This window comes from Alternaria metachromatica, assembly GCF_023757995.1.
Source record: "Alternaria metachromatica strain BMP 0045 chromosome Unknown scaffold_7, whole genome shotgun sequence".
NCBI classification, from domain to species: Eukaryota; Fungi; Ascomycota; class Dothideomycetes; order Pleosporales; family Pleosporaceae; genus Alternaria; species Alternaria metachromatica.
This window is the reverse complement of record NW_026055498.1, coordinates 680,595-704,785: the sequence shown is the minus strand read 5'-3', so window position 1 is coordinate 704,785 and position 24,191 is coordinate 680,595. Positions and strand designations below refer to the sequence as shown.

The 24,191-nt window shown below is 54.4% G+C and overlaps 4 protein-coding genes across 4 annotated transcripts; 2 read left to right on the top strand and 2 right to left on the bottom strand.

Annotated features, from left to right (window-relative positions):
• Nucleotides 1-11,791: 11,791 nt before the first annotated feature.
• On the top strand, nucleotides 11,792-14,410 carry J4E83_004231 (uncharacterized protein; the record flags this gene model as incomplete). Its single annotated transcript, XM_049331161.1, has 3 exons — nucleotides 11,792-13,535; nucleotides 13,581-14,002; nucleotides 14,057-14,410. The coding sequence occupies 3 exons, from the start codon at nucleotides 11,792-11,794 to the stop codon at nucleotides 14,408-14,410; spliced, it is 2,520 nt and encodes an 839-aa protein (XP_049189707.1).
• A 989-nt stretch (nucleotides 14,411-15,399) lies between these two features.
• On the bottom strand, nucleotides 15,400-16,836 carry J4E83_004230 (uncharacterized protein; the record flags this gene model as incomplete). The annotated part of the gene is made up of 1 exon (XM_049331160.1): nucleotides 15,400-16,836. The coding sequence occupies one exon, from the start codon at nucleotides 16,834-16,836 to the stop codon at nucleotides 15,400-15,402; it is 1,437 nt and encodes a 478-aa protein (XP_049189706.1).
• Nucleotides 16,837-18,445: 1,609 nt separating this feature from the next.
• On the bottom strand, nucleotides 18,446-20,548 carry J4E83_004229 (uncharacterized protein; the record flags this gene model as incomplete). The annotated part of the gene is made up of 1 exon (XM_049331159.1): nucleotides 18,446-20,548. The coding sequence occupies one exon, from the start codon at nucleotides 20,546-20,548 to the stop codon at nucleotides 18,446-18,448; it is 2,103 nt and encodes a 700-aa protein (XP_049189705.1).
• A 432-nt stretch (nucleotides 20,549-20,980) lies between these two features.
• J4E83_004228 (uncharacterized protein) lies at nucleotides 20,981-24,052 on the top strand (the record flags this gene model as incomplete). Its single annotated transcript, XM_049331158.1, has 1 exon — nucleotides 20,981-24,052. The coding sequence occupies one exon, from the start codon at nucleotides 20,981-20,983 to the stop codon at nucleotides 24,050-24,052; it is 3,072 nt and encodes a 1,023-aa protein (XP_049189704.1).
• Nucleotides 24,053-24,191: the final 139 nt, after the last annotated feature.

Sequence of the window (24,191 nt, the reverse complement as noted above, 5' to 3'; positions counted from 1 at the left end):
AGGATGGAGAAGTGAAGCCGGTGACTGACTGTGAGGAAGAAGTATCGACGGCAGAGGGCGTGATACTTATTTCGCAGGCCCCTTGAGCGGGTAGCGATGCGTTTCCAAGTCGAGGGTCGGATCCTTTGGGGTGGTGGTTCGGCGGCTGCGTGTGGGATCCAATGGATGGAGCTCACGCACAGGAAACAGCTACGTAGCGCGCCACGCCGGACTCAGGCCAGCGGCTGTTTGGCCCGTTTGGGGTGCCTGGAAGATTGCGAGTGGTGAGGTGCAGGACCCCAGGAATAGGCTGTTTCAAGTCCAAGCCAATGGTTTGCACGCAGCGCAGGGCCCTCTAGGCGTGCGAAATTGACAGCCAATAGAGCCGTGATGCGAATCGCGTTTCGAAGGCGGTCGAGTATGTTTTAGATGGATGCAGGTTGGAGTCGAGGTGTTGGAGTGGAGTGCGCGAAATACTGGGTTGGTACAGACACGACGTTTGCTGCACTGCAGGCCTCGAGTTTGCGGCAGCAGCGACCGCTATGTACTGCGACAATCACGGTGCTTGTGGAAGGCTGGCCGGAACTAGAGGGTCTGCTGGCCTCGTAGCTGGGTCACGTTGCCGGGTTGGGAGACAGATATTGAGGCGGTGAGTCGGGTTAGGTGGAGCCAGAGCACTACGGTTGATGAATAGCATGCGACCACGCAGTAGCAGCACACCTGCTCCCATATATCTCCCGAGCGGAATGCCAGCAGACGGTGACGAATTTGTGGGCGGAATGCACTACAACCCAGCCTCTTCGAGCCCAGCTTACTCTTGGTTGGCCTCTTGGGCAGAAAAGCATTTTGCCTCACGAACACGCGTTGCATGCGTGTAATTCGGCCGTAGCCGTGGGAGATGCTCGCAGTATGGAGTAGAATGTGGCTCAGCCGCCACTACACTGCTGCATTGCCGTGCCATCGTATACCATCCCTCTTGCCTCGACGGCATACCACGGCATGCACCACGGCATAGATTTTCAAGGTGACTACTCCCTGCCATCTGTCAGTCGCATGACAGCGTGTCTATCGCAACTCCACTCGGCCAGACGGTGGACGGAGCTCGGATTTCTCCACCACGATCCATGGATCGCCGTCATGCGCAGGGATCTAGTCTGCGCCCATTGGGCAGCGCGCACTGCAAACAAGTCATCTTTGTTTCAACACACCTGTTTCCATCCCAGATGCTACCAGCCTCTTTGGGCGACGACGGATGACAGCGAGCACGACCAACGCCATGTTCGTCTTCTGCTGCCCTGCTCCAGCGCACACGCGGTATTCGAGCATGCCAAGACTGGACCTTCATGCAACTAAAGCGTACCAATCAATGTCGCGGCCTCGCAGTTTCGAGACCACCTCAACAGCCGCTGCACCGCCTCGCCCACCTCGCCAATCACGCTTCCACCATCGCTGCTGCCGGTTCTAGAAGGTCGCAGCCAGCTAAGACAAGTCGCTGCACGTCGACTACTGGATAGCATCACTTCCTCCACCACCTGCCTATGTCAGGTCCTCCGTCTAAGCGATCCGCGACGTGGTCATGTAACCCCTCACGCTGAACCTCATCAATCTCAAATCCGTATCCCTGCATCCCACGCGCCTCGAAAAGGTTACCTAGCCGAAGCGCCAGATGAGGCTCTGTACTAGTCGCCCAATTCCCCGCGGCTGCTATATCGAGGCCGGGTTCGTGCGAGCCGCCCACGTAGAAGCGCTTGTGTCACCCCAATCCCAAAAATGGCAGCATCGGAGCTTGTCGCAACCGTTGGAAGATGTCCCGGTATGCGGTTTGCTTGCGCAATTTGCTTGTGTAAGGCTGGCGGGAGATCTGCTTGTTGCTGTTTGAGGGCTGGCGGTTGCGAGCGTTGCGACGGCCCGGGCTGGCTGTCCCTCAGCGCTTCGCAGTTTCAGCATGTAGCTGTTGTCGCTGGGCCACAAGAAGACAGGCGGCCCCCAAAAGAACGTCATTGGATTTGATCTTTACACGACTGATCTTGCCGCAGATATGAGTCTTCCTTCTCGTCGTCTCGTCTCGTCTCGTCTCGTCGTCTTCTTTGCCTCGATGTCGGACCCCGCAGTGCCGACGTCAAACCCGGGCGACGTCTCATAGACAATCGGCGACAGCTCAACACGTATTGAGAGGCGACCGCTTCGTGATGAAGCCTTGGCGACGCGCATCCGATGGCTCATGGCTCGTAGCGATGGCGAGAACTCGAAGCCCACCGGCTAGCACCGATGCTCACGATGCAATAGAGGCGCAGTCCACCAACATCCGCCCACATCCACCAACACACCTCACAATACATGCAAACATCATCTGACCCTCCACGCCACGCACCGACATGACCCTTCCGCGGACCCTCACCCATCGCGGCACCCCGCACATGCAGTACTATTGTCTCTGCAGTCTGTCCTCAAAAACATGTGACGTGTCACCACGTATGATATCACGGTCCACCCCATCCACCTCATCCACTTCGGAGTCGCATCTCGAACTCGGGTCAGGCTGTATCGCGCTACGCTCCATTCGTTTTTTGTAGAAGCGGCACAGCTCAGTATGGCACGTGGCATTTATGACGCTGTTTCGGAGACGTGGTGAATATTGCTTTTGACGGTTTCGTAGGGTGGGTGGATGTGAGACTGTGACTGTGCGTGCGGTATGACGTGCGTGGATGAGACTTAGGAGTAACTGCCGGGAGAAGCAAGTCATGGAAGGATAGTTCTTGGTTTTTCGGAAGAATGAAGATAAGATGGGGTGGAGGAAGCATCGACGTGGACGGGTGTGGTTTTGGTTTTATAGGTACATCGGCTGGATGCTGCACTTGATAAATCGCTACGTCGTCTCTCAAGCGACATCTCATGATGGTTTGGAAAGTGTTTTTGATAGTTGATGAAGCTGTCCCGCCAGGAGACGCAGACGAGACATGCACCAAATCCGAAGAGATTTTGGTCAAAGCGGAACAGCTCAGACATGGGAGCTGCATTTTGTCGTTTTTGGAAATATCACCGATGAATGGTAGTGAAGAGGGAAGTTGCTACGCCCGTGAGAAGCACGATTTATAGTCCCACCCTAGAGCGCAGATGGTCTCGCGACGCAGACATGCGCACGACGAAAGCGTGTTTCGGAGATGAGAGCGGAAGAGTGCATCGCGGAGGTCATCAGGATTTTCGGTCGAGTTTTTGGAAACGCGACTCGCTCGACACATCTTCCACTCCTTGTAGGACTTTGAGAGAACGAGGAAACATCGCAACGTCCTGTAGCGCGTTTTGGTGAGAATATGATGGAAGTATCGGATGTAGGAAAGAAGGAGGAAGTGAACAATAGGTGTATTTATACGTTCTCAGAGCCATTGATCGGTAGAAACGTAGTTTTTGAAGTAAAGCTGCATTTCCAAACCATGATGTATACTCCCCTCATATCCGATAGGGACCATCTGGAGGCCATCAGACTTTTTCTCTTGCTTTTTAGTGTTCGACGAGCGACGTAAACATGAATGCTTTCTCTGTAGACTTCAGCGGAACGAACATGTCAAGTCGGTCACGGACTTTTGAAGTATCGCAGACTAATGTAGGATGAAGATATCATACAATAAAGGTATTGAGTGGAGTGACGAAGGAGGCAGTAAACGACTGTTGAATTTATGCACTCTCAGAGCCATGAGGGGAGCCTTTGGAGCCTTTAAAGTAAGGCTTCATTCCAAACGACACTGCAGCCCCATGTAGTTGTTTCGGATGATCTGATCGCAGATCATAAATGCGCTCCATGGATTTTTGTACGTCTACAAGCGACGCGAACATGCCGCGTGCCGACTAAGTTTTCGGAACCGGCAGCGAACATAGCTCCACCATTCTTATATTTTTCAGGTATCCTAGAGTGGTCCAAATTGCGCAGAACAGCCATGAAGCGCGATATTGGTCGTCTTTCGTCGTTCCCAAACCATGAGAGTCTTTGTGATTCAGTTTGAGCGACGCCCATAACGATAGTAAAACATATTTTGTGGAGACCGGACGGAATCTTGTTGTTCGCCGAACAGGAGGGAAGGTCATCGACGGACGCGTTCAATCTTTTGGGAGAAGGCAGAACCATGCGCTTGTGGGTCTAGTTTCTTGGTAAATCACACAACAAGTGTGCGGATGAAGAGAGGAAGAAGGGAGACCTCTAGGTAGCTTTTATACCCGCAAGTCCAGAGCACATACGATGTAAAGACTGTCGTTTTAGAGCACGACGCGGTATGTGCGGAGTCTGGTTTTGGAGAACAGCATGAGTCATGTCCGCCATGTTTTCGATGAAATTTGAACCCCATTTGAAGATGCAAGATGCAAGACAAATATCTTGAGCGTGACATTGAACACACTGCCGACACAGATCATGCTTTTTCGGATTGGATGTTTTGGAAGAGAAAGGTCATTCGCCGGTTGTGTCCCTGTTTGGAAGAACAGCAGAGTCCACAAAACCATGTGACTGTTACTCTTGAGATTCTCAGGAGCTGATGGGAGGATAGAGAGTATAGATCGGGTTGATGCAGGGTGGCTTTATGCCTGCGACTCCACGTTTCGCGGTGCTTGAATTTTTTGGCTATCGGGGCCGAAGCAGTATGTGCGGAGTCTGGCTTTCTGAGGGCAACCTCAATACAGTGTGTTCAATTTTCGATAGCATTTGAAAGTTATTCGAAGATATTATATCCGTGAACCAGAGAATAGGCGTTGATGTTATTGCCACTGCCGGCACAGATCATCACGGCGTTTCCTTGTGTTTTATTTAGGGGGAGGGAAGACCAGATCATGGACGATGTCCAATTTTTTTTGGAAGACCAACGGACTTCATACTATCTACCAGTAGCTTTCTTGGAAAAGTTTCCAATGCAGGAGGAAGAATGGAGAGCGACAGCGGAGACTGTTCCTCAGAGCTTTTATTCTCGCAACACCGGGCCAGAACATGTTTCCGGTAGGTGCGTGTTTCGGGAAGACAGACCATGTTGACTTGGGCAACTGGTTTAAAGTACTACATGGCGTGGTTGGCCTGAAGGTTCCGATTGTTCAGCGGAGTCGCATGGTAGTAGGCATGAGTGTTTTGAACGGTGAGTACAGCCTTTCCGAGGAACGACCGCATGGAATCGCTGATACGACTTTTTTGGAAGCGACAAACTCCATCAGGTATCTGGCATATTCTTTTGGACTCAAGATCGGAAGGGAGGATGGACAGTAGAAACTAGGTCGATAGAGATGGCTTTTATACCTGCGGGGCCGAACCGCGACATACGATTGAAGATGAGGATCTTCTTGACAAAAAGACCATAAGGCCGAAGTAGTGGACTTTCGTGGAAGACCAGAGGTCATAGAATTTTCTGAATTGTCTTTTCGGGACAAGCACCTAACATTGGTGGTATGGACGTTCAAGGGAGAAGAACGGGGAGTGTGTGATATCTCCGTGGTGCCGACACCGTCCATCCGGACGTCTTCTGAGCTTTTAGACAGCTCGGTCATGTCTGTTGTGTTATTGAGTTCTGAGAGAACAGCACAGGTCATCTGTGCATACCCCGGCAGTTTTTGGATAAATCGAATGTTGGGCTGGATAATGAAGATCCAGTTGCTTCCAAGTAGATGAAATACCCGTACTCCAGCCAAGGCCATGGCCGTCTGTTAGTCTTGATTTGCGAGAAGGGATCGCGTCGGTATCTCTGCCTCTTGAAGTGTGAAGTTCTTTTTCGGAGAAAGCAGCCATGATAACGAAGTCCGTAGGTTTCGAAAACGACGAGCAGACATCGTTTCACTATTTTGTTGTTTGAAAAGACCGCACAATTGCGGAGAGATATTTCGAGGAAGAAGAGTCGAAGGCGTACGGCATACCCAAGATACCGACACAGATCATCTTTGTGTTCTTGTCTGGTTTCGAGAACACAGCCATCCCACAGACGTGGAACCTTTTTTAGAGAGCCGCCGAGACCATGCACCCATCTTGATTTTGTTTTGGACAGATCAAGCTCAGGAATGAGGAGTGAGCGTGTACTGCGCCAAAGTGATTGAGATATTCGTGGTGCTGACGCAGATCATTGCTCTTCCAACTCTTGATTTGAGGAGAAGGCAGCCATTTCAGTAACGGATATTCCTTTCGGCGGAGAGGAGAAGACATATACGCTTCTGCTAATAGTTTTGTACAAATCGAGCGTTGTAATAGAGTAGACCGACTGTACTGCGCCGAAGTAACTGAGATATTCGCACCCGGAGGTGGACATGTCGATGACATCGGTTACTTTTGGGATAACACAGTCATGAGTACTCTGAGGATTGTTTTCGGAAGAAGGAAAGCAGCCATCATTTGACACCCTGAGCTTTTGGAGTAGACAGCCAGACATTCCGCGATGTTGAGGATTTTTGGAGAAAGCCGACAGTCATGCGTAAGTATAGATTAACATTTTGGAGAAGGCAGGCAGACATACTACTCAAGCCTCCTCTTTTTCGAGAAGAGGAGCGAACATCCAACTCATCTTCGGAGTTTTGGAAGTGCACACAATGAATGTGAGGATGAGGAGTAAAAGCCGAGAAGAGCTCAAGAGGAGCTTTTATACACGCGGCCTTGCACCCGCAGTTGCATGATAGAGTCCAGCGAACGTTTTGGAACAGCATGAGGCGCTGCTTTGACATATTTTTGGTGATCTCGGGTATTTCGAGTTTGTCGGGTTGAACGAGGCGCGACATGACTCAGCGTCGGTGATGTTTTTGGAGGCGGAGAAGCCAGGAAGACCATGGCACACCGGTTTGTACGTTTTGAGAGAAAGGTTGGTGAGGATGATGGAGGTAGGATGGTCGACAAGCGGGAGGTTTATATAGTGGCCAGAGACCGTTCCGGCACCCATGAAGTTGTGACGACCCATTTTCTGGCGGAAGTGAGCGAGCGGAGAGTCGCATACAGCAATCTTCCTATGCTTTTGAGTGAGGCTTTCGAAGAGGAGGACACAGCCATCAGGACTATGTGTGCGTATTTTCGGAAAGAGAAGGAGGAGATCATCAAGATGACGATTCGTGGTTTTGGACAATAACCCCGGAATGTGGAAGATAAGAAGTAGGTAGCGAGACACCAAGAGGGTGGTTTTATACTCTGCCGGCGTTGTCGCACACCGGCATGAAGAAGCCGCCAAAATGCTTGTATACTGGGAAGTGTTGTAACATTTGACCATTGTTATCGACGTAATGCGACGGCGAAGCAGACAGCCCATGGGTTCGAGTGTCAATCTTTTGATCTCCGGCGGACACTTCTCATGCCGACTCTTGTGCCATGTTTCGGAGAAGGAGCAGCACACATAGCGCGATACCGCGTACGTTTTGGAAAATGGCACCGTGGCGTAGAGTGTAGAAGAAGTACTCGATCTTGACCGCATTTTATACCCCAGCAGCAGGCGCACAGCCACATCGGAAGTACGCTTCGAACTTTCGGGGGTCATGGCGAGATGAGAAGTTGAACCAGAAGAAGCAGCATCAAGCGTATTTTCATAAGTTTTGGATCGGAGCGGAGGAGGGAAAACATTGAAGATTTCTCCCAGCTTTTTGAGTGCCCCCATCATAATGTTCGTTCTGTCTTTGGGAGAGACGCAGACACGAACTCGATAGTCATGGTTCTCTTCAATTTTGGTTTCCGATAGGTCTTTTCGTGGGATGTAGGTGGAAGAAGGAGAGGGCGAGTCGAGCCGTAGGCTTTATACGTCCAGGGTCCGTAACATAACAGGATTGTCATGTCGATTTCAGGTCGCGGCGCACAATTCCCGGAAACATTCGTCCATTGAATCGTCTTTTTGGGAGAAAGGAAGATGAAGACACTCCCCATCATGTCATACCCCAACTGTTTCCAAAGGCCGGAAGCACATCCACCAGCTGCCACAACGTTTTCTGGCGACTCGCACATGTAATTTCGTCAATTTTCTTTCGAGACAGCGAAGCCGAAACCATGATAGCAGACAGCGTGTGTTTTTGCGAAGAGAATTTTGGAAGTTGGTTGAGAAGACAGAAAGGCGATAGCTCAGTAGAGGCTTTTATCTGTCGGGAGCGCGTCGTAGGTCGAGATGGCGAGAAAGCCGCGAGGTCATGTCGCGTAGTGATTTAACTTTTGAGAGAAGCCAGGCGGAGACGACGACATGGTGGATTCTGTTGGCGTTTTGTGGTATCGGCAGGCGAAGGAGGGAACATGTAGTAGCGAGAGAAGGCTTTTTGGTGACTCGCACATGGTAATGTGTGCGAATAGTTTTGGAAAGGGCGGCAGGCGCCATCATCCACTCATATTCTGTTTTTGGAAAAAAGAATTTGAATGTGGAAGTTTGAATGAACAGAATAGAAGAGGCCAAAAGTCAGATTTTATACTCAGAATCCGCCTGTGCGCATCTAGTCGGCACGTGTTCAACGGCATATCCATCTACGAATGATGACCTAGCGTATTCAAACAGCTCCGTACCATACCATCCTCCACCCACACCACCCAATAAGAAAGCCCGCATATCACCTAATCCAACATTCTCCTCTCCACCCGCCCAATTCGAGGAGGTGTCTCATCCATCCTCGCACCCCGCTGTTCCTCCTCTCCATAGCGCGCGTTGACATTTTCTTCTTCCCTCCTCATCAAGGACCTGTCCCCATCGTTCTCTTGATCGCGCTGCTCTGGAGGTATGCGCCTATGCGTACGGGCCCGAATGAGCGGCGAGCGCGAGCGTCTACTAGTCGTGCCACTGCCATGGTCCAGAGCGAGAGCTGTGAGAGGGCTGTCACGTGTTGGGTGGAGGTGGCGGGCTCCGGGAAGGGGGCGGTAGGATTGAGTGGGTACACGTTGAGGAAGTTCGCCGAAGAATTGGCGGGTTCCGTTTGGAACTGCCTGACGATCATGCATTCCTTGTGCTGCATGCCGCGGGATATTGGGAGTACTCGAACGCTCCTCATTACGGTGAGGCATCCCCATGGCGGCAAACGGAGGTTGCGCATAGTCGCGGGGCTGATTGGATCTATCGTGAGGAACCGTCGTCTGCGGCAAGCTACGTCGAGAGGTGTTGATAGCAGTCTCGACCTGCGTTGACCGCGGGTTATGCAAACGCTCAAATGCTGCCCTCTGCGCCTGCACTCTGCCGTGATGCGCAATCAGATCCCGACTTGTTGTTGGCGAGGCGGGGTCGTTTTCACCGGACCGGTGATCACCTCTTCCACCTCTGCCACCAAATTGCGAGCTCTGCATCGTGGCAGTACGTTCGGATGGGTACTGCAGAGGTCGCAGTGATTGTTGCTGAGGCTGATGGGGGAACGGCATCCTGACACCATTTGGAATTTGAGGTGGGGGGCGTGGCTGGCTACCCTGCCCATGGCTCGAACGACGGGTTTGGAAACTTTCTGTACGGGACTGGGTAGGAAAGCGCTGGTTTAGCATAGCCTGCTGGCGGAAAGCATGCTGTTGAAGCGCTTCCTCTCGGGCAGCTTGGGCTCGTAGCTGTTGCTGATAGTGCTGCGCATAGGGATCAAGAGGCGACTCGAGATCCTGTACCACCGCTGTAGTGGCGTCAATATAGCCACCTGTGTAGCTGCGGGGCACCGGGTGACCAGCTTCGGTGCGATTATAAGGCATTGAAGGGAGCGGCGAGAGCCCGTGGGGACCAGAGCCAGCCCTGCTTGACGAGGAATAAGCCGAGCTACCTGAAATTGCACGCAGTTGGGCAGCGAAGGGGTTATCAGGTGAGTAGTGGCAATGGCTTTCGTTCGAGACGGCCGCTCCATCGAGTTGAACGCGGGATAAGTCACGTCCCAATGATGCCTCGCTGCTGGGGAACCTCGTACTAGAGGCAAGTGAGCCGTAATAAGAGAATTGCGCACTGGCAGCTGAAGCGTCGCTACTAAAGTGCCTTGACCTTGGGCCTGCTTGTTCTGGCTGGAGCGAGCCACCGGAAGTATGGAAAATATCCGATGCAGTAGAATGGTAGTCTTCCCCATGAGTCACGGTGGAAGACCTAGCAAATTGTCTGGTTGGAGGCTCGACCGCTGGCAATGTACGGAAGACGTCTTCAAAGAATTGGTCCGGGGGGGTCTGAGCTTGACTTGCAACACGGGATCTCATGGCGGCCCCTGTAGAGGAGCTTCGCGCGGCGGAAGGCTGACGATCGCTACCTCGCCGTGGTTCACTGTGCGGTGCAATGCTCCAAAAGCGATACTTGTCGCTTTCCCGGAAATGATACGTGGTACTATTCGGGGTATCATGGACGTAGCCCTCAAGATAGAGTGTAGGATTCTGTACGCGCGGGCTGACTGGCGACTTGGTGGGGTCACCTGATGGCTGTTGGTATGCGGGCGAACTTAGTCTCTGCATCTGGTGTAGGGGTGACGGAGCATGAGGCGTATCTTGAGCCATGTCGCGTATCCGATCTCCGCCGCCTCGCAATCCAGAAGTACTTTCGGTAGACCCACCAGATGGAGACAACGTGGAGTTGTTGCTGGTATCACCTATGCTGCTTGTGCCTGTTGAGCCCAGTCTGGCATGTCCGACTGGTGCTCTTGTTGGCGTACGAGATACTGCCACAACTGCATCGGGCGGAGATTGAGTAGTGGAAGCTCGACGGCTTCGTCCGAATCGAAATGGAAGATGCATTGTGCGTCGAGGTGGGGAGACCGGAGAGGGCAGTGACCATGTTGGCGATGCTGGAGACTGCGGTGGCTCGGTTTCTCTCTCGTGACTGGACGAAGTAGTTCCCTCGGTATCGTCACGATCTGTTGCTAGTGTCGCTTCCTGGCTGGAGGTGTGCTCTGTCTCCTCCTCCTCTTCCACAGAAGAGAATGTTGCTTGCTGGGGCTGCAGTATGGGAATAGACCCCAGGGCAGTGATGGCATCTCGAGTCGATCTCTGAGCGCCACGTCTGAGTATGGGTCTTCCTGGTTGTCCTGTAGGGCGAGAAGTCAGGTTTGTGGTCGCTCTGGAGGTTTGCCTGATGGCTATGCGACGAAAGGTCTCCTCGACATCGTCGGGCGTCAGGGTGAGTTCTGATGGTCTGAGACGTAACATGTTTACCAACTGGGCAGCGAACGACGGGGGGTGAAGCTGAAGGGATATGGGTCCAAAAGAGGGTGTGCAGATGAGGTGCCTGTACCGCCGAGTATACAAAGAAGCCTACCTACCTGGAGCCATGGTGGTTTCCGGTTCTAACTCTTGCTCTCTTGCTGTTATCTAGGAAGCGCCGTTGCAGTAGCAGTGGTGGTGACGGCGCGCATAGCAGCGCCTTCCCGTCCGACATGATGGACGTCAATGCACCTTACGCGTTGACTGCCGTGAAGATGCATCGCTACCAGACTTGTACTGGTGAGAGACTGGTGATGTAAGTGCCCAGGTGAGCCACGAGGTGAACGTCATGTGGTGCATGAGATACTAGAGTGAGGTACGATTGCATGCGTTACTACGCGTATTCAATGTTTGTCGGCGCGTCTGTCGTGATGTCGTGGTAGTGGTGTAGTGTATCGCCGACTCGAGTGTCCGTGTCGGTGGGTCGGCGTTCGTCAGCGAGTCGCCGAGCATGGCATCACCAACGGTGGCAGCGGAGCATCACGACGGGCGCCTGTATCGCATCCTCACCGCGAGGCCTTTGTCGTTTCCTGCCCACTGCCCTGGCCGCTGGGCCCCTGCCATGCCTCCGCTGCACGCTCGTATTCCGCACGCTAAAAGAGGCTACTTTGACGCGCCGCGGGTGGTGCCTGAGCTACTGCTGCGACCTCACTCGCTCTTCTCGTTTACCGCCGTTGCCAGACAAGGCGCTGCCCCGTGGCCGCCACGATGAATGGCGACCTGAGTCTGTCGCAGACGCTCGGCGGACTGCGCATCGCCAACCCGGACGAGGACGACTCGCCGCCGCCCACGCAGCACCAAGACGCGCCCGACCACGACCATGCCGTCGCCCAACACCCGCCCCAGGACCCCACGTACCAACACTCGTACATAGAAGAGGAGCCCGCCAACTCCTCGCTGCAGCCCGCTGCCAATGCCTACCAGAGCTCGCCCTCGGGCTCCCCGGCCGCCTTCCCCTCGCCCCTGGCCGAGACGTCGTCGACGCACTCGCACTCGCCGCGCCTCTCCCACCGCCAGTCGATGCCCCTACAGCACCAGGCCCAGCACCAGCAGCCTGCGTATCCCCCGTATGCCGCCGGCCCACTGCTCCAGCAGCAGCGCAGCGCCGCCCCGACGTCGCAGCCCATGCGAGAACGCCCCGTCTCCACCAGCATGTACCAGCACCCCAACCTCTCCACCTCGTCCACCACCGCCCCGGGCACCTACCGCTACAACGACGACGCAATGGCGGGCGATATCCGGCGGACGGCGAGCTCGCGGGTTGCGCCCGGCGCCATGCCCGTCAGAGAGGCCAGCAGGAGAGACCCGTACCGCCAGTCCGCCCAGATGTCTGCCATGAACGGCCCCATGCCGCCCCGGAGGAGCTCGCGGCGGATACCCATGGATGCCGGAGTCTCACAATTATCGAGCTCACCCTACAGCGTGGAAGGCGGGCCGCTATCGAGCAGCGAGGAATGGAAGGAGAAGGGCGCGGCTGTAAGCACCCGCCAGGACCTCGACCAGAACGGACGGCCGATAACGCGGGTCGTGAAGAAGGGCGTCAAGGACTTCAATTTCGGCAGGACACTGGGCGAGGGCTCCTACAGCACAGTACTGGCTGCCACGGACCGCCAGACACTGCGCGAGTACGCAATCAAGGTGCTCGACAAGCGCCACATCATCAAGGAGAAGAAGGTTAAATACGTGAACATCGAAAAAGACACCCTCAACCGACTGACGGAGCATCCCGGCATAGTCCGACTCTACTACACCTTCCAGGACGAGCGATCGCTATACTTTGTGCTGGATCTTGCGGCGGGCGGAGAGCTGCTGGGCTTTCTCAAGAAGATGGGCACATTCGACGTCGAGTGCACACGGTTCTACGGCGCGCAGATACTGGACTCCATCGACTACATGCACAACAAGGGCGTCATACATCGCGACTTAAAACCCGAGAACGTTCTGCTGGACGATGCAATGCACGTCAAGATTACTGATTTTGGAACAGCAAAGATACTCGAGCAAAAACACAACGGCGTCAGCTCAACAACCGGCGATCCGCTGGAAAGCGTGCAGATGGACCGCGCGCAGTCCTTCGTCGGAACCGCCGAATACGTCTCGCCCGAACTCCTCACAGACAAGAATGCATGCAAAGCCAGCGACCTGTGGGCTTTCGGATGCATCATCTACCAATTACTCGCCGGCCGACCACCGTTCAAGGCCGCGAACGAGTACATGACCTTCCAAAAGATTGTTGGTCTAGAATACACATTTCCGGATGGCTTCCCTCCGCTGGCAAAGGACCTGGTGGAGAGACTGTTGGTGCTCGATCCGTTGACACGGTTACCCATGGAGCACATCAAGAACCACCCCTTCTTTGAAGGAATACAATGGGGCAAGGGCCTGTGGAAACAGAAGGCTCCACGGCTGAAGGCCTACAGCCCGCCGGCACAGGAGCCCATCAAGCTGAATGGTAGGAACCCTTCTACGCCTCAGGAAACGCCAATAACACGTCCAGGCCCATCAACGCCATCAGTCGCGGCATCCACCCAGACCCAGGCACGACCGAAGCCGCGCCTCATCACCGAACTACCCCCTCCTTCCCAACTAGACATCGACTGGTCACCGGTCCTCACGAAGCGAGACGAGCGGATATTGAAGCTGGGAAACATGTTTGTGACGCAACACCCGGCGGGTCATGTTGTAGGCGGAAAGGAAGAGCCTGTCGAGCAACCCAAGAAGTTTTCGCGCTTCTTCGGCGGCAACACGGTCAAGAAGCGCCAACGGCTCGTCATGATAACGTCGAATGCACGCGTACTGATGTGCGCAGCAGGCACGAATGACAAGAAGCTGAAGGAAGAAGTGTCGCTGCTCTCCGCAGGCTGCGCATGGAGATCATTCCAAGACTCCAAAGGCCTCACTGCTTGGCTCGTAGAAACAGTACGTCACCCCCACTCCCATCCCAACGCCAACCCCCACTAACACCCCTCCCAGAAAGAGAAGCAATACGTCTTCGAAGACCCCAAGAGTACAACGAGCGACCCCGACGGCAGCAAGTACTCAAGCCAAGAATGGCTCGACAGCATCGAACAAGCACGCGACTACGCGTTCGCCCAAACCATGACCAACTCGTACTCAGCCGACGTAGGTCTGAACGAGCTCGTTTCAAACCACACTACCCCGACCAGTACGTTGGGAGGAGACTCCGCCCTCGAGGGCGTCAACATACCCGCCTCGCGGCATGGCGGCGGCGGCCACCTCCGCAAAGATAACGCCGAGACTGACTCGATCAAGGGCAGGAAGCGCTTTAGCAAACGTCATTCCAAGAACGGTTTGGCAAACTTTTGAGAGAGATACGCGTGGGTACTATATAAGTACTATGCATACTTCTCAAAGAATACCAAAACCCTCCGCGATGTCATTCTTGTCGTACTACTATCGTCCACGCTCGACTGCTATCTTCTGCGACCGAAGTGCTGCTTATCTGTCCAGCGAACGGCGTTCCGGGCGTCTCTCTTGCTTTCCTTTGTGTTCAACTACCATACCAGTCCAGAATAGCAATACTCACATCTCCTTTGTTCAATCGAAAGTACTCAGGTACGCCACTCACAGAAGAAGGATCTATCACACGTGAGCGACATCTGTTGGCTCAGACTATATTGGCATTTGGCGGCTTCGGCTTGAGCCGCTCTCATACATTCAGCTCGGAGGGCCGCTACTACCAAAACTCTTCTTCTTACTTCTTTTTCTTGATCGTGTATAGGGTTCGGGCTCGAGACGCGTTAGATTGGGCATAGTATTGTCGGCGTCGCAACCTTTTTCGTGTGTGTATTTATTGTTCGTTTGAGAGAAGGGGAAGACAGGAGGGCAAGAAGGAGAGGAAGGATAGTGAAGCGGTGGCAGAGAAGGAGAGGGGAATTAGATTGAGCCATTTAGTTTGGCGTGGAAAGGGGTTATACAAAGTGGCTTTTTAATGCATGAGTTGCTGGTTTGGTTGACCAGTTGTCTTTGCACGCCTGTCGTATGTCAGTTTGAGTTGTGAAGCGGATGAGAGAACTCGCAAGGCTGATATGCTGGTTGTGAAAGTATTCGTCTCAATATATACGTTTCGATGCTAACCCTCTTCCCTCCTGATAAGATAAAATACACGTCGTAAATATAAACGCAGAAAAGAACTATGCATGCCCTCGCACATCATCATCAACCAGCCAACCGGCGGCGTGTCTTAGTGACAGTAAAAAAAAAGGAAATCGCTAAAACAGATGCAAATGCAACACTTCCATCCCCCCTTCCCTCTCCCCATCCCTCTCCCTTTTCCCACACACATATCTACATATCTACCACCCATCCCCAAAAATCTCCTTCGGACTCTGCACAAGCTCCTCCTCCACCCGTGGCTTCCTACTCCCATACTTCCTCCCCTCCTTCTTCTCCATCTTCCTTTCTTTCCGCGTCGTCAAATGCGGCGTCACGGGCGTAATGGGTGTAAACGGCATGTACGGGCTGTACGGCGTGAACGGGACACCTGTTTTGGGGGTACCGAGAGCGAGGGCCTCGACGCGGCGGTCTAGGACCGTGGTTTGGATGCCGGGGCTTGCGAGGGGAGAGGCGAAGGAGCGCAGGGGGAGGGAGGTAGGTGGGGAGAGGGGTTTGGGGGGTGGTTGGCGGGTGGTGGTAGTTGAGGGGGGTTGGGATGTTGATGTTGATGTTGGTGGTGGGCCGAGACCGAGGCGTTGGGGTGCGGGACGGGGAAGGGGTTGTACGCTGTCTAGGGCTTCTTCTGTGTATTGTTCCGGCGACGTTGGCGAATTCGTCTGTGTCGGTGGCGAAGGGGGGACACCGGGGTTTGCGTAGAAGCGCGGCGAGAGGGGCGTTCGTGCTTCGTCGTCCGAGTCTGCGCCTGGGTACTTTGCGATCGGGCCTGAGATGCGCAGGTTCTTCAAGTTGAAGCGCGCGTTTTTGCTGCCGGTGGAGTTGGTGTTTGAGTTTTGGGAGCGCTTGGAGAGGATGCTGCGGGGGCTTGGGGGTGGGTGCGCGTCGGCGCGGAGGTGGGTGCTGTGGGTGGGCGCAGCGGGTTGCTGGACGCTGTAGTTTGGTGGGTAGATTGCTTTTACGGGTGAGATTGGGGTTTCGCTGTGGGATTCTGGGCGCGCGATGCTGATGTTTGAGGGGCGTCGTCGCTCGGTGGGTCGCGGGATGGGCTCTGTTTCTTCTACACTGACTTTGGAGGAGTGCTTGCGCTCGTCGAAGTCCATGACGGCGGCGTAGAGACGCTCCATGTCTGCTTGGTCTTGACCCCGGTGGGCATCAAGAACCTTTTGGTCGAAAGAGCTTGGTGATTGAACAACAGGACTCTGTGGATTGCTAACAGCAGAGTCATTCCTGTTCCTCTTGAACTTCCCGAAAAACGAGCGCGCTGATAGTGGTGGCGATGTGAGTCCAGCTGTGCGAATCGCCGGTAGAGTCGGTTTATCCTGGAGTTCCAGCTCCAATTGCTTGGGCGGGTCAAGAGCCTTCCGTCTCATCTTTCTACCAACAGTGAGGAGAAGAACGCCCCAGATAAGTACTGTAAAGACGTAGCCGCCAACAACACCGCAAATCTCGTACGGCAACACGTTCTTGTCTCGGACAGCCTGATATGAAGCAGGAGGCCCCTCGTCAGCCGCCGGCGTGGGGTCGCGATAGTTATCGAGAAAGTCGTAAGGCGCAGCAGAAACACGCGTTGCAACAAGAAGCAGTGAGATGAGTGCCGGAGGAAGCGCTCCGACGAGCATCGTAATCCGCGCCCTCAGGTCAAGGGGGGACTGGGAATATATAACAGAGAAAGAGGGAATAATGTGACAATCAGATGTGGGCGGTCTAACTTTCGAGCTTGCTTGCTGCTTCGTCAAGGTCGTCCAGGGTGCAATGTCGATCTAGGGCCGCAATTGCACATGAATGAGTGCCCGCTATCCCGACTGAGAGGAACCGGGTGAAATGCAGAGTGTAACAGCAGGCGACATGGTGATATGAAGAGGGATGGGCAGCGGGTAAGTACTTTGATCGGCGGTCTGCAAGTGGTCGGATGCAAGGAAAGAGCGACTGGGTGTGATGGCTTGGGAAGGTGCATGCGCGGTCTGATTGGCCGGCCTAGTTCTTGAGCTACATTGGGGCGTCCAGTGGGTGCTGTCTCTCAGCCGCTGAGGCGGGGTCGCTTCGTTGAAACTAGAGCGAGATGGGATGTGCCGATGATAAATCTCGACATTCGAGGCTTGAGTTGTAAGCATCGAGTCTATGCGGTGATACCAACTGTTCTAATACCTATCTGTTGTCGTCGTTGTGGTGAAGAGAACCTCGAGAAACATGTTTACCCGTGCCGCAACGCTCGAGCGCACAGTACTCGAGACTACCAACACCAACCTCCCGGACATGCGCGATCGCCTGCCAGCTCGGGGCACAGTCAACGGGAGACGGTCCGCATGCATGAAAGGCGTCCCCTGCAAGACCAAGAAATGCGCACCCGTTCTGCGTTTCCTATTGGCGATGGAGAACTACCTAGGGCTATTCTCATGCCATGTCCCCACTTATATCTTGAAGCTTTCTATTGGCTACAAACCATAGGACGGCTAGCTCTCTACTGAAGTGCTGTGCGCAAGAATCAACACAGAGTACTCAATACTGGAGTACGATTAATGCAGCGAAGGGTGAGATCTCCTTTGACCTCCACCATCCTCCCTCCGTCACCCCCACCCACCTACCCACGACGGTCCGCATGCATGAAAGGCAGCCCCTGCACGCCAGAGAATGCGCACTCAATCCGCTATTCCTATTGGCCACGGAAATCTATTCTAAGCGCCCGACTATACCTACATATGCGAATCAACGCACAGTCACCCCATCACACTAGTAATCACTCGCCATCACGGAGCCACTATATTGGCGACATCCAGGATCAGACATCTCCTTCGCAGTCCGACTCGTCACATGGAGTGAATAATTCTACGCGGCCTCGTGGCTTAATGCCCGTGATGGGCGATGCAACGAAAGTCACAGACTAGGCTTGCAGCAAGGACCGATTAAAACGCCCGTATCACCCCCCGATGCTGTGATGGCAGTTCGCATTGGCCGTACACCTCTTTCGTTCACGATTCATGCAACACTTTCGGCACTTTGGTTTGCCTTACTATGCTTACGAACAGACGCTGGTGGAGAGATAACGTGGCTTCATTATAGCCTCGACTGACTGCGAGTCGTCGTCACTATCACTACCTATGGAAGCATCGTACCGATGCCGGATTAGCGAATGGCTAACAAAAACATCTGCCCAGGAGAGGCTATGGGAGCTTACCCTGCCAGAACCGAGCACCGAGGTGGTGTGAGATACGCAGTTTGAAGCGGGAGGTGTCACTTGCCCTCTGCCTTGGCTATGAGCTTTGCGTCCAGACCGGTAGGCTCCCAGAGACTCTTGTCTTTCTTGTTTTGCACCCACAGGATGTCGCCTTTGAGATACGCCACTGCGCCTCCGCGTCCCGTCGCGCTTGCTGTGACACGGAACAGCGGTAGACCGGTCTGGTCGTGGGCTTCGCGGAGAGGAAGGAGAAGGAGGTTCTCTTCGGTGCAGAACTCCTCTACAATGTCCTTGAACGTCGGCTCGTCTACTTGCGGGGTAGGACGAGATGCCTGTTGGTTGACCGATTTGGAGAACTGAGACACCTCTGGCGAAGCTCCCGTGCTTTCGACCTGAGGCGCAGGCAGGTCTGTCAGTCTCGCATCTCCAAGATCCAATGCCGTGTTGATGAGCGAGTATGCCTCGTTCCACGACGAGGCGACTGAAGGCAGATTATTGATGTCGTCCTGCAAGATCTCAGTCCTCCACCAGGTAAGCCACGTCTGGACTTCCTCAAAGACCACTTCTGGGCTCGTGAGCCATTGGTGGATGATCTCGAGGAACTTGGGGAAGAATTGTGCTTTCAGTAGCTCTCCAATGACCTCATTTGATATCAGTCCCTTCCAGGCGAACACAGCCTCGAGTGGCGCGAGATCTTGTTCAGCGGGGTTGATCTCAAAGCTGTCTCGCAGGAAGGCCGACAAACGAGGTACCAGATGGGAAGTGAGTAGATGATCAAACTCTGCCTTTCCAAAGACCCTTCTCCATTGCTCCATCCCTGGTAATGGACCTTTGGAGAGATCAATAGACTGCAGCGCATGTCGGATCTTGCGCTTAATCTCGGCGACCAGGCCCGATCCCTTGGGGTCCAAGTCAGCTGGTCTAAGGAAAGGCAGCCACTCGACGACCCATGTGTGTGGGCTCTTCTTGAACTTTCGCGGGTTCCACTCGTGGACAGAAGTGGAGAGTTTTGTAGTCACCTGTTCAAGCACTCTCTTCGCGATGAACGGTGGGAGGACTGGCTTCCAAACTTCCAGCAGGTGCACCATGGGCTGTGGATTCTTGACGTCCCATTGCGTGATCGCTGAGCTTACTCTTGGCAGCCAGTATTTGAGCATCATGGACTCATATGACGATGTGGTGCCGCGTTTTATCGTGTCTTCTTCGTCGATTACGGTGCGACTAACCAGTGCTTCAGAGGGGTGCGTGTAGGCCTGGGATGCAACCCTCCTACTTCGAGGTTGTATGATGTTCGCCATTTCAGAGAAAGCTGCGGCCACGCCTTCTAACGCACCCTCGAGTGGCTCCCAAGAAGCGATTGCTTTGGAGAAGTGGGGATGTATAACGGCAATAGATTCACGGTGTAGCGGCTTGGACGGGTAAGCCGCGCGCAGGCTCTTGAGGCCTTCGCAGACAACGTCGAAAGTACCAGTACGCAGTGACTCTATCCGTGCTTGTAGGTCCTCCAGCTCGTCCATCTGCTTTTCGAGCGCCTCCAGTTCCTTCTGCAGCGCGTATTCCTGAGGAGGGATGGCTTGCGACTCAACCTGCAGCTGCTCGAATGCCTCAGAGAAACTGTTCAGATCTCTCCGTACGCGCGCTTGTAGAGAGTTCTCGAATGGGACAATGTCAGGACCGCGGAGCGACACGCCTGAGGTAGGGGTCGATGCGCCGGTTGTCGCGTCGATAATGGACTGTAGCGCAAGCGGCACATGCATGCCAGCTTGCTCGAGTTCGAAAACGGTCTTCTTCGGTCGTGGCGCTGAGGATCGTGTCTCGCCCCGAGCCTTGGCCTTCCTCTTTTTCTTCTCCTGGCGCTCCTCTTCTGACGTGTCGACATACTTCTCGCCATTTTCTTCGGCCTTGCGCCGCTCCTCGCGCCGTTGCTGTTCGCTCTTTTCTGCGACGCTACCGATACCGCCCTTGGTGCCTCGGTTCACCACCTGGATAGGCTCTGAGATACCAGCGCCTTCTTTTCCCAGACCACCCTCGCCCTTGTATCCCATCTTCGCCAGCATCTTGGCACCGAAGCCAGACTTGAGCGCGGAGCCATCCTCAGCCTTTGCCCGCTTGTTGGGTTGCTGGCGAAAGCTGTGCTTGCGCTTGCCACCTTCGTCCATGGTGGAGGTGTTCGTATGGGGAAATATTCGAATACGAGGGTATTATTGGCAGCCGGCAGCTGTTCGGTGCGCGCGATGAGTCTGATCGTGGGTTCGATGTGGCAGTGGGTGTCGCAATGTACGGGAGTGAATCAGGCAGACATGCGCGCCACGTGATACGTCGTGGATGGACCGTGGGCGAGGCAAGAGTGTTGTCGCAAAATGATGTTCAGTCGCGAGTTCTGGGTGACAGCGCCAAGAACCGTTAGGTCTGGGTCGCTCCTGCCGTAACGTGCTGGGTGCTATTCTTGGAAAGGATCGGGGTCGATCACCCTCCACCCATGTCCGGTTCGGTGCAACAATCACACCAAAAGTCTCCTTTACCAGAGTCGCACCGCGGTCAAGCAGAGACTCTCTCACCTCTGCGGCGGCCTTCTACTGCCTGTCTTTGTGATGACTTCCCCCAAGACTGACCGCGACCTCCGTCATCCGGTGCCCGATCTCCAATCGCTGCAAGGGGCATATGTCGGCAACATCGAACGCCTGGAAGAGCATGCTGAACGCATGAGCGAGTCTGGCTCGGACCTGCAGGAGGAGATTCGGAAGACATACTCGGAACTCAAGCTGACTGACAGCCGGCGATCGTCACTACAGACGACCGACCTCGAGCCTACGAGACAGGCCAGCACCCGAAGTCGCGGCGTTTCGATAGGCTCGCACACGAATTCAATCGTAGACCTCAACGGAAATGCACGATGGGGCGGATACTCTCCGGGCGGTTACATAACCTCTCCTGCAGGGTCTCTGCGCTCAGGGACAGGCAACTGGTCGAAACCCTCGACTTCGGTCCAGCGCCAGCGCTCGGAATCAAAGGCATCGCGTCTCGGACAGATTGTACACCCGGAGGAAGTCGAGGAGGAACACAATGAAGAGCGTGACTCTTCTTCGCCGCCCCAACGGAAGGTCTCGTCCTTTACACGCATATTCGACGAAGTCGCGAATGGTCTGCCAGAAGAGCTGCGTAACAGTATCCATATAGGCACCCCACCTAGACGCCCGGAGCCAGACGAGGAGTTGCAGAACCAATATGCGGACTACCGCGATTTCGTAGACCGACCGCCGACAGCAGCCTCGACCGACACCACACACCAAGCACGTACACTATGGCATGACTTTGATGGCGTCCACTGCCCAGATACTGTCGAGGAGGAGCCCGAACCATCCCACCACAGCCACAGCCGACATTCCTCGAATCATTCCTACATGATGAAATCCAATCCGAGCGTTCACTCAATAGGCGCACCGCCGCCAGACGATAGCATGGTCTTCTACCCGGCTCCCGTACCGAAGATGCTGAACCTACCGAAGCGCTTGTCACAATTGCCTAATATGAGTCAGCAGGCCAATCGTCGGTCACGATTGTTAGATTCCATGCAAAACGAGCATAGGAAATCCATGCCATTGCTTGGCGATAATCTGGCAGACCCGAAGCCTAACAACAGGAAGAGCCGGCAGAGTCTCATGGCGCTCCCACCGCAATTACGAGCAAGCGCCTACTTCGACAACCGAGCTGCCCCCACTCAGGAGTTTGCGGTCAAGGGAGAGTCTGCGGAGGATACGCTCGAAAGTATCCTGGACGCTTCTGCACATGCTCCTGTGTCTGCATTTACTGATCATCCATTTGCTGGACATGTCGGCGACGAGGTGTACGGTGCGGAACGCAAGCGCAGGAGTTCCAAACTACCGGAGATGCCACCGACACTGGCAGAGACGCGCAGACGCAGCTCGTTCAACATACTGGATACTGACCACAACGCAAAGGGCGAGCGCCTGAAGAAATTGAAGAAACGAAACAGCTCGGCTGACATGAATCTATTACTTGTCAAAGCAAGCGAAAGCCGGATGAGCCTCGGTGACCAATTAGAGGAGCGTGATGAGGATGCACGAGGACCGGATGGACGTGATCCCGATGCTATTCGACCTTCGTTTGAAGAACACACGGAAGACCATTATGAAGAAGAAGAAGAAGAATCGAGCGAAGAGGAAGGCGAGCCAGAACCACAATACGGCGCGCCGACTACTCTTCTCGCTGAGCTTCAGCTACGCAAGGCGAAACAGCAAGGTCGAAAGATGAACTACGTGACACTAATGGAGCAGGGGCTGATTGACGGTAGACAGACCCTGCTCCAAATGAACGACGTGGCCGAAGCCGAGAAGCAACGACGAATCCGTAAAAAAGTAAACCTTGCGTGGGAAGCTCCGCCAGAAGAAGACTCAGATGACGACGTCCCACTTGGTGTTCTCTACAGACCTCAACAGCAACAGCAAATGCGTCAAAAGAGCATGGGTCTGATCGAGCAGCGAGAGTTGGAGGACCGCGAACCCCTCAGTAGCCGTCGCACCAGGCTACTCGGTATTGACCCTAATCAACGACGCACACAGTACCTTGGAGCCTCATCAAGCCAGCTTAACCTTCCTACCATCACAACCCCCGAACCGGACTCGGACGAGGAGCCTGGTGAGACGCTGGCTGACCGTATGCGCCGCATCAAGGAGAAGCAACAACGTGAATCAGCACTTGGCGATGTGCGCAAGAGTACAGTCAGCGATGACTTCGCCTCTGAGATGATGAGCAAGTTCGGTGTTCCAGAAGGGCAGGAGCAATCCAAAGACACTCCCCCAGCACCCCCACCCGCTGCCGACGACGAAGAGGAAGAAGAGACCCTCGGCCAGCGTCGCGCCCGCCTGCAAGCCGAAGCCGCCCTACGAGGCGAACAAGCCCCCCAACCCGGCCACCGACCCAATCTGCGTTCCTCAAGCAGTCTCGCCGACATCCTCTCCGCCAACCCCATTGACCCTCACAACCAAGCGCGCAAAGTCTCCAACGAAGCCCTTGTCTCGCACCTCCCCCAAGGCAGTCTCCTCCACCAAAACGAGCTAGACCAAGGGCGCAAAAAGCAGCAACGTCTCACCGCAACCATGCGCGCCACCTCCTACGGCTCCATGGACCCACTTCTGAAGAACATGACCAACAACCAAAAAGACGACGACGACATCCCGCTCGGCCAGAAGATCCAAGCCTACAAGAACGCTCAGAACCCCATGATGATGGCCAACCAGCAAAGAATGAGCGCCATGCCGCCTCAACAGGGCATGATGGGCATGCAAATGCCAGGCATGATGAACAGCATGGGACAACACCAGTCCATGATGGGTATGCCCATGCAGATGGGCATGCAGCAGCCTGGCATGATGCAACAGGGCGGTATGATGGGTATGGGATCGCAGATGAATGGCATGGGCATGCAGATGAACGGTATGGGTATGCAGATGCCGATGCAGATGGGTGGTATGCAGATGAACGGTATGCAAATGGGTGGCATGCAGATGGGCGGGATGGGAATGAACGGCATGCAGATGCCGATGGGTATGAATGGGATGATGCATGGGGGCATGATGGAGCCGCCCATGGATCCCAGACAGAGGGATCAGATTGATCGGTGGATGCAGGGGGTTAGGCATTAGTTTTGTCTTTGTGCGTATTAGGGGTGTTTGGTTGGTATTTGGCATCTGGCATCTGGCATTTCTTTGGGATCGCATCGTACAGCGTTAGAAGAGTTCGTTAGCAATATCTGCATTATCAACGTTTTGAACATATTTAGCA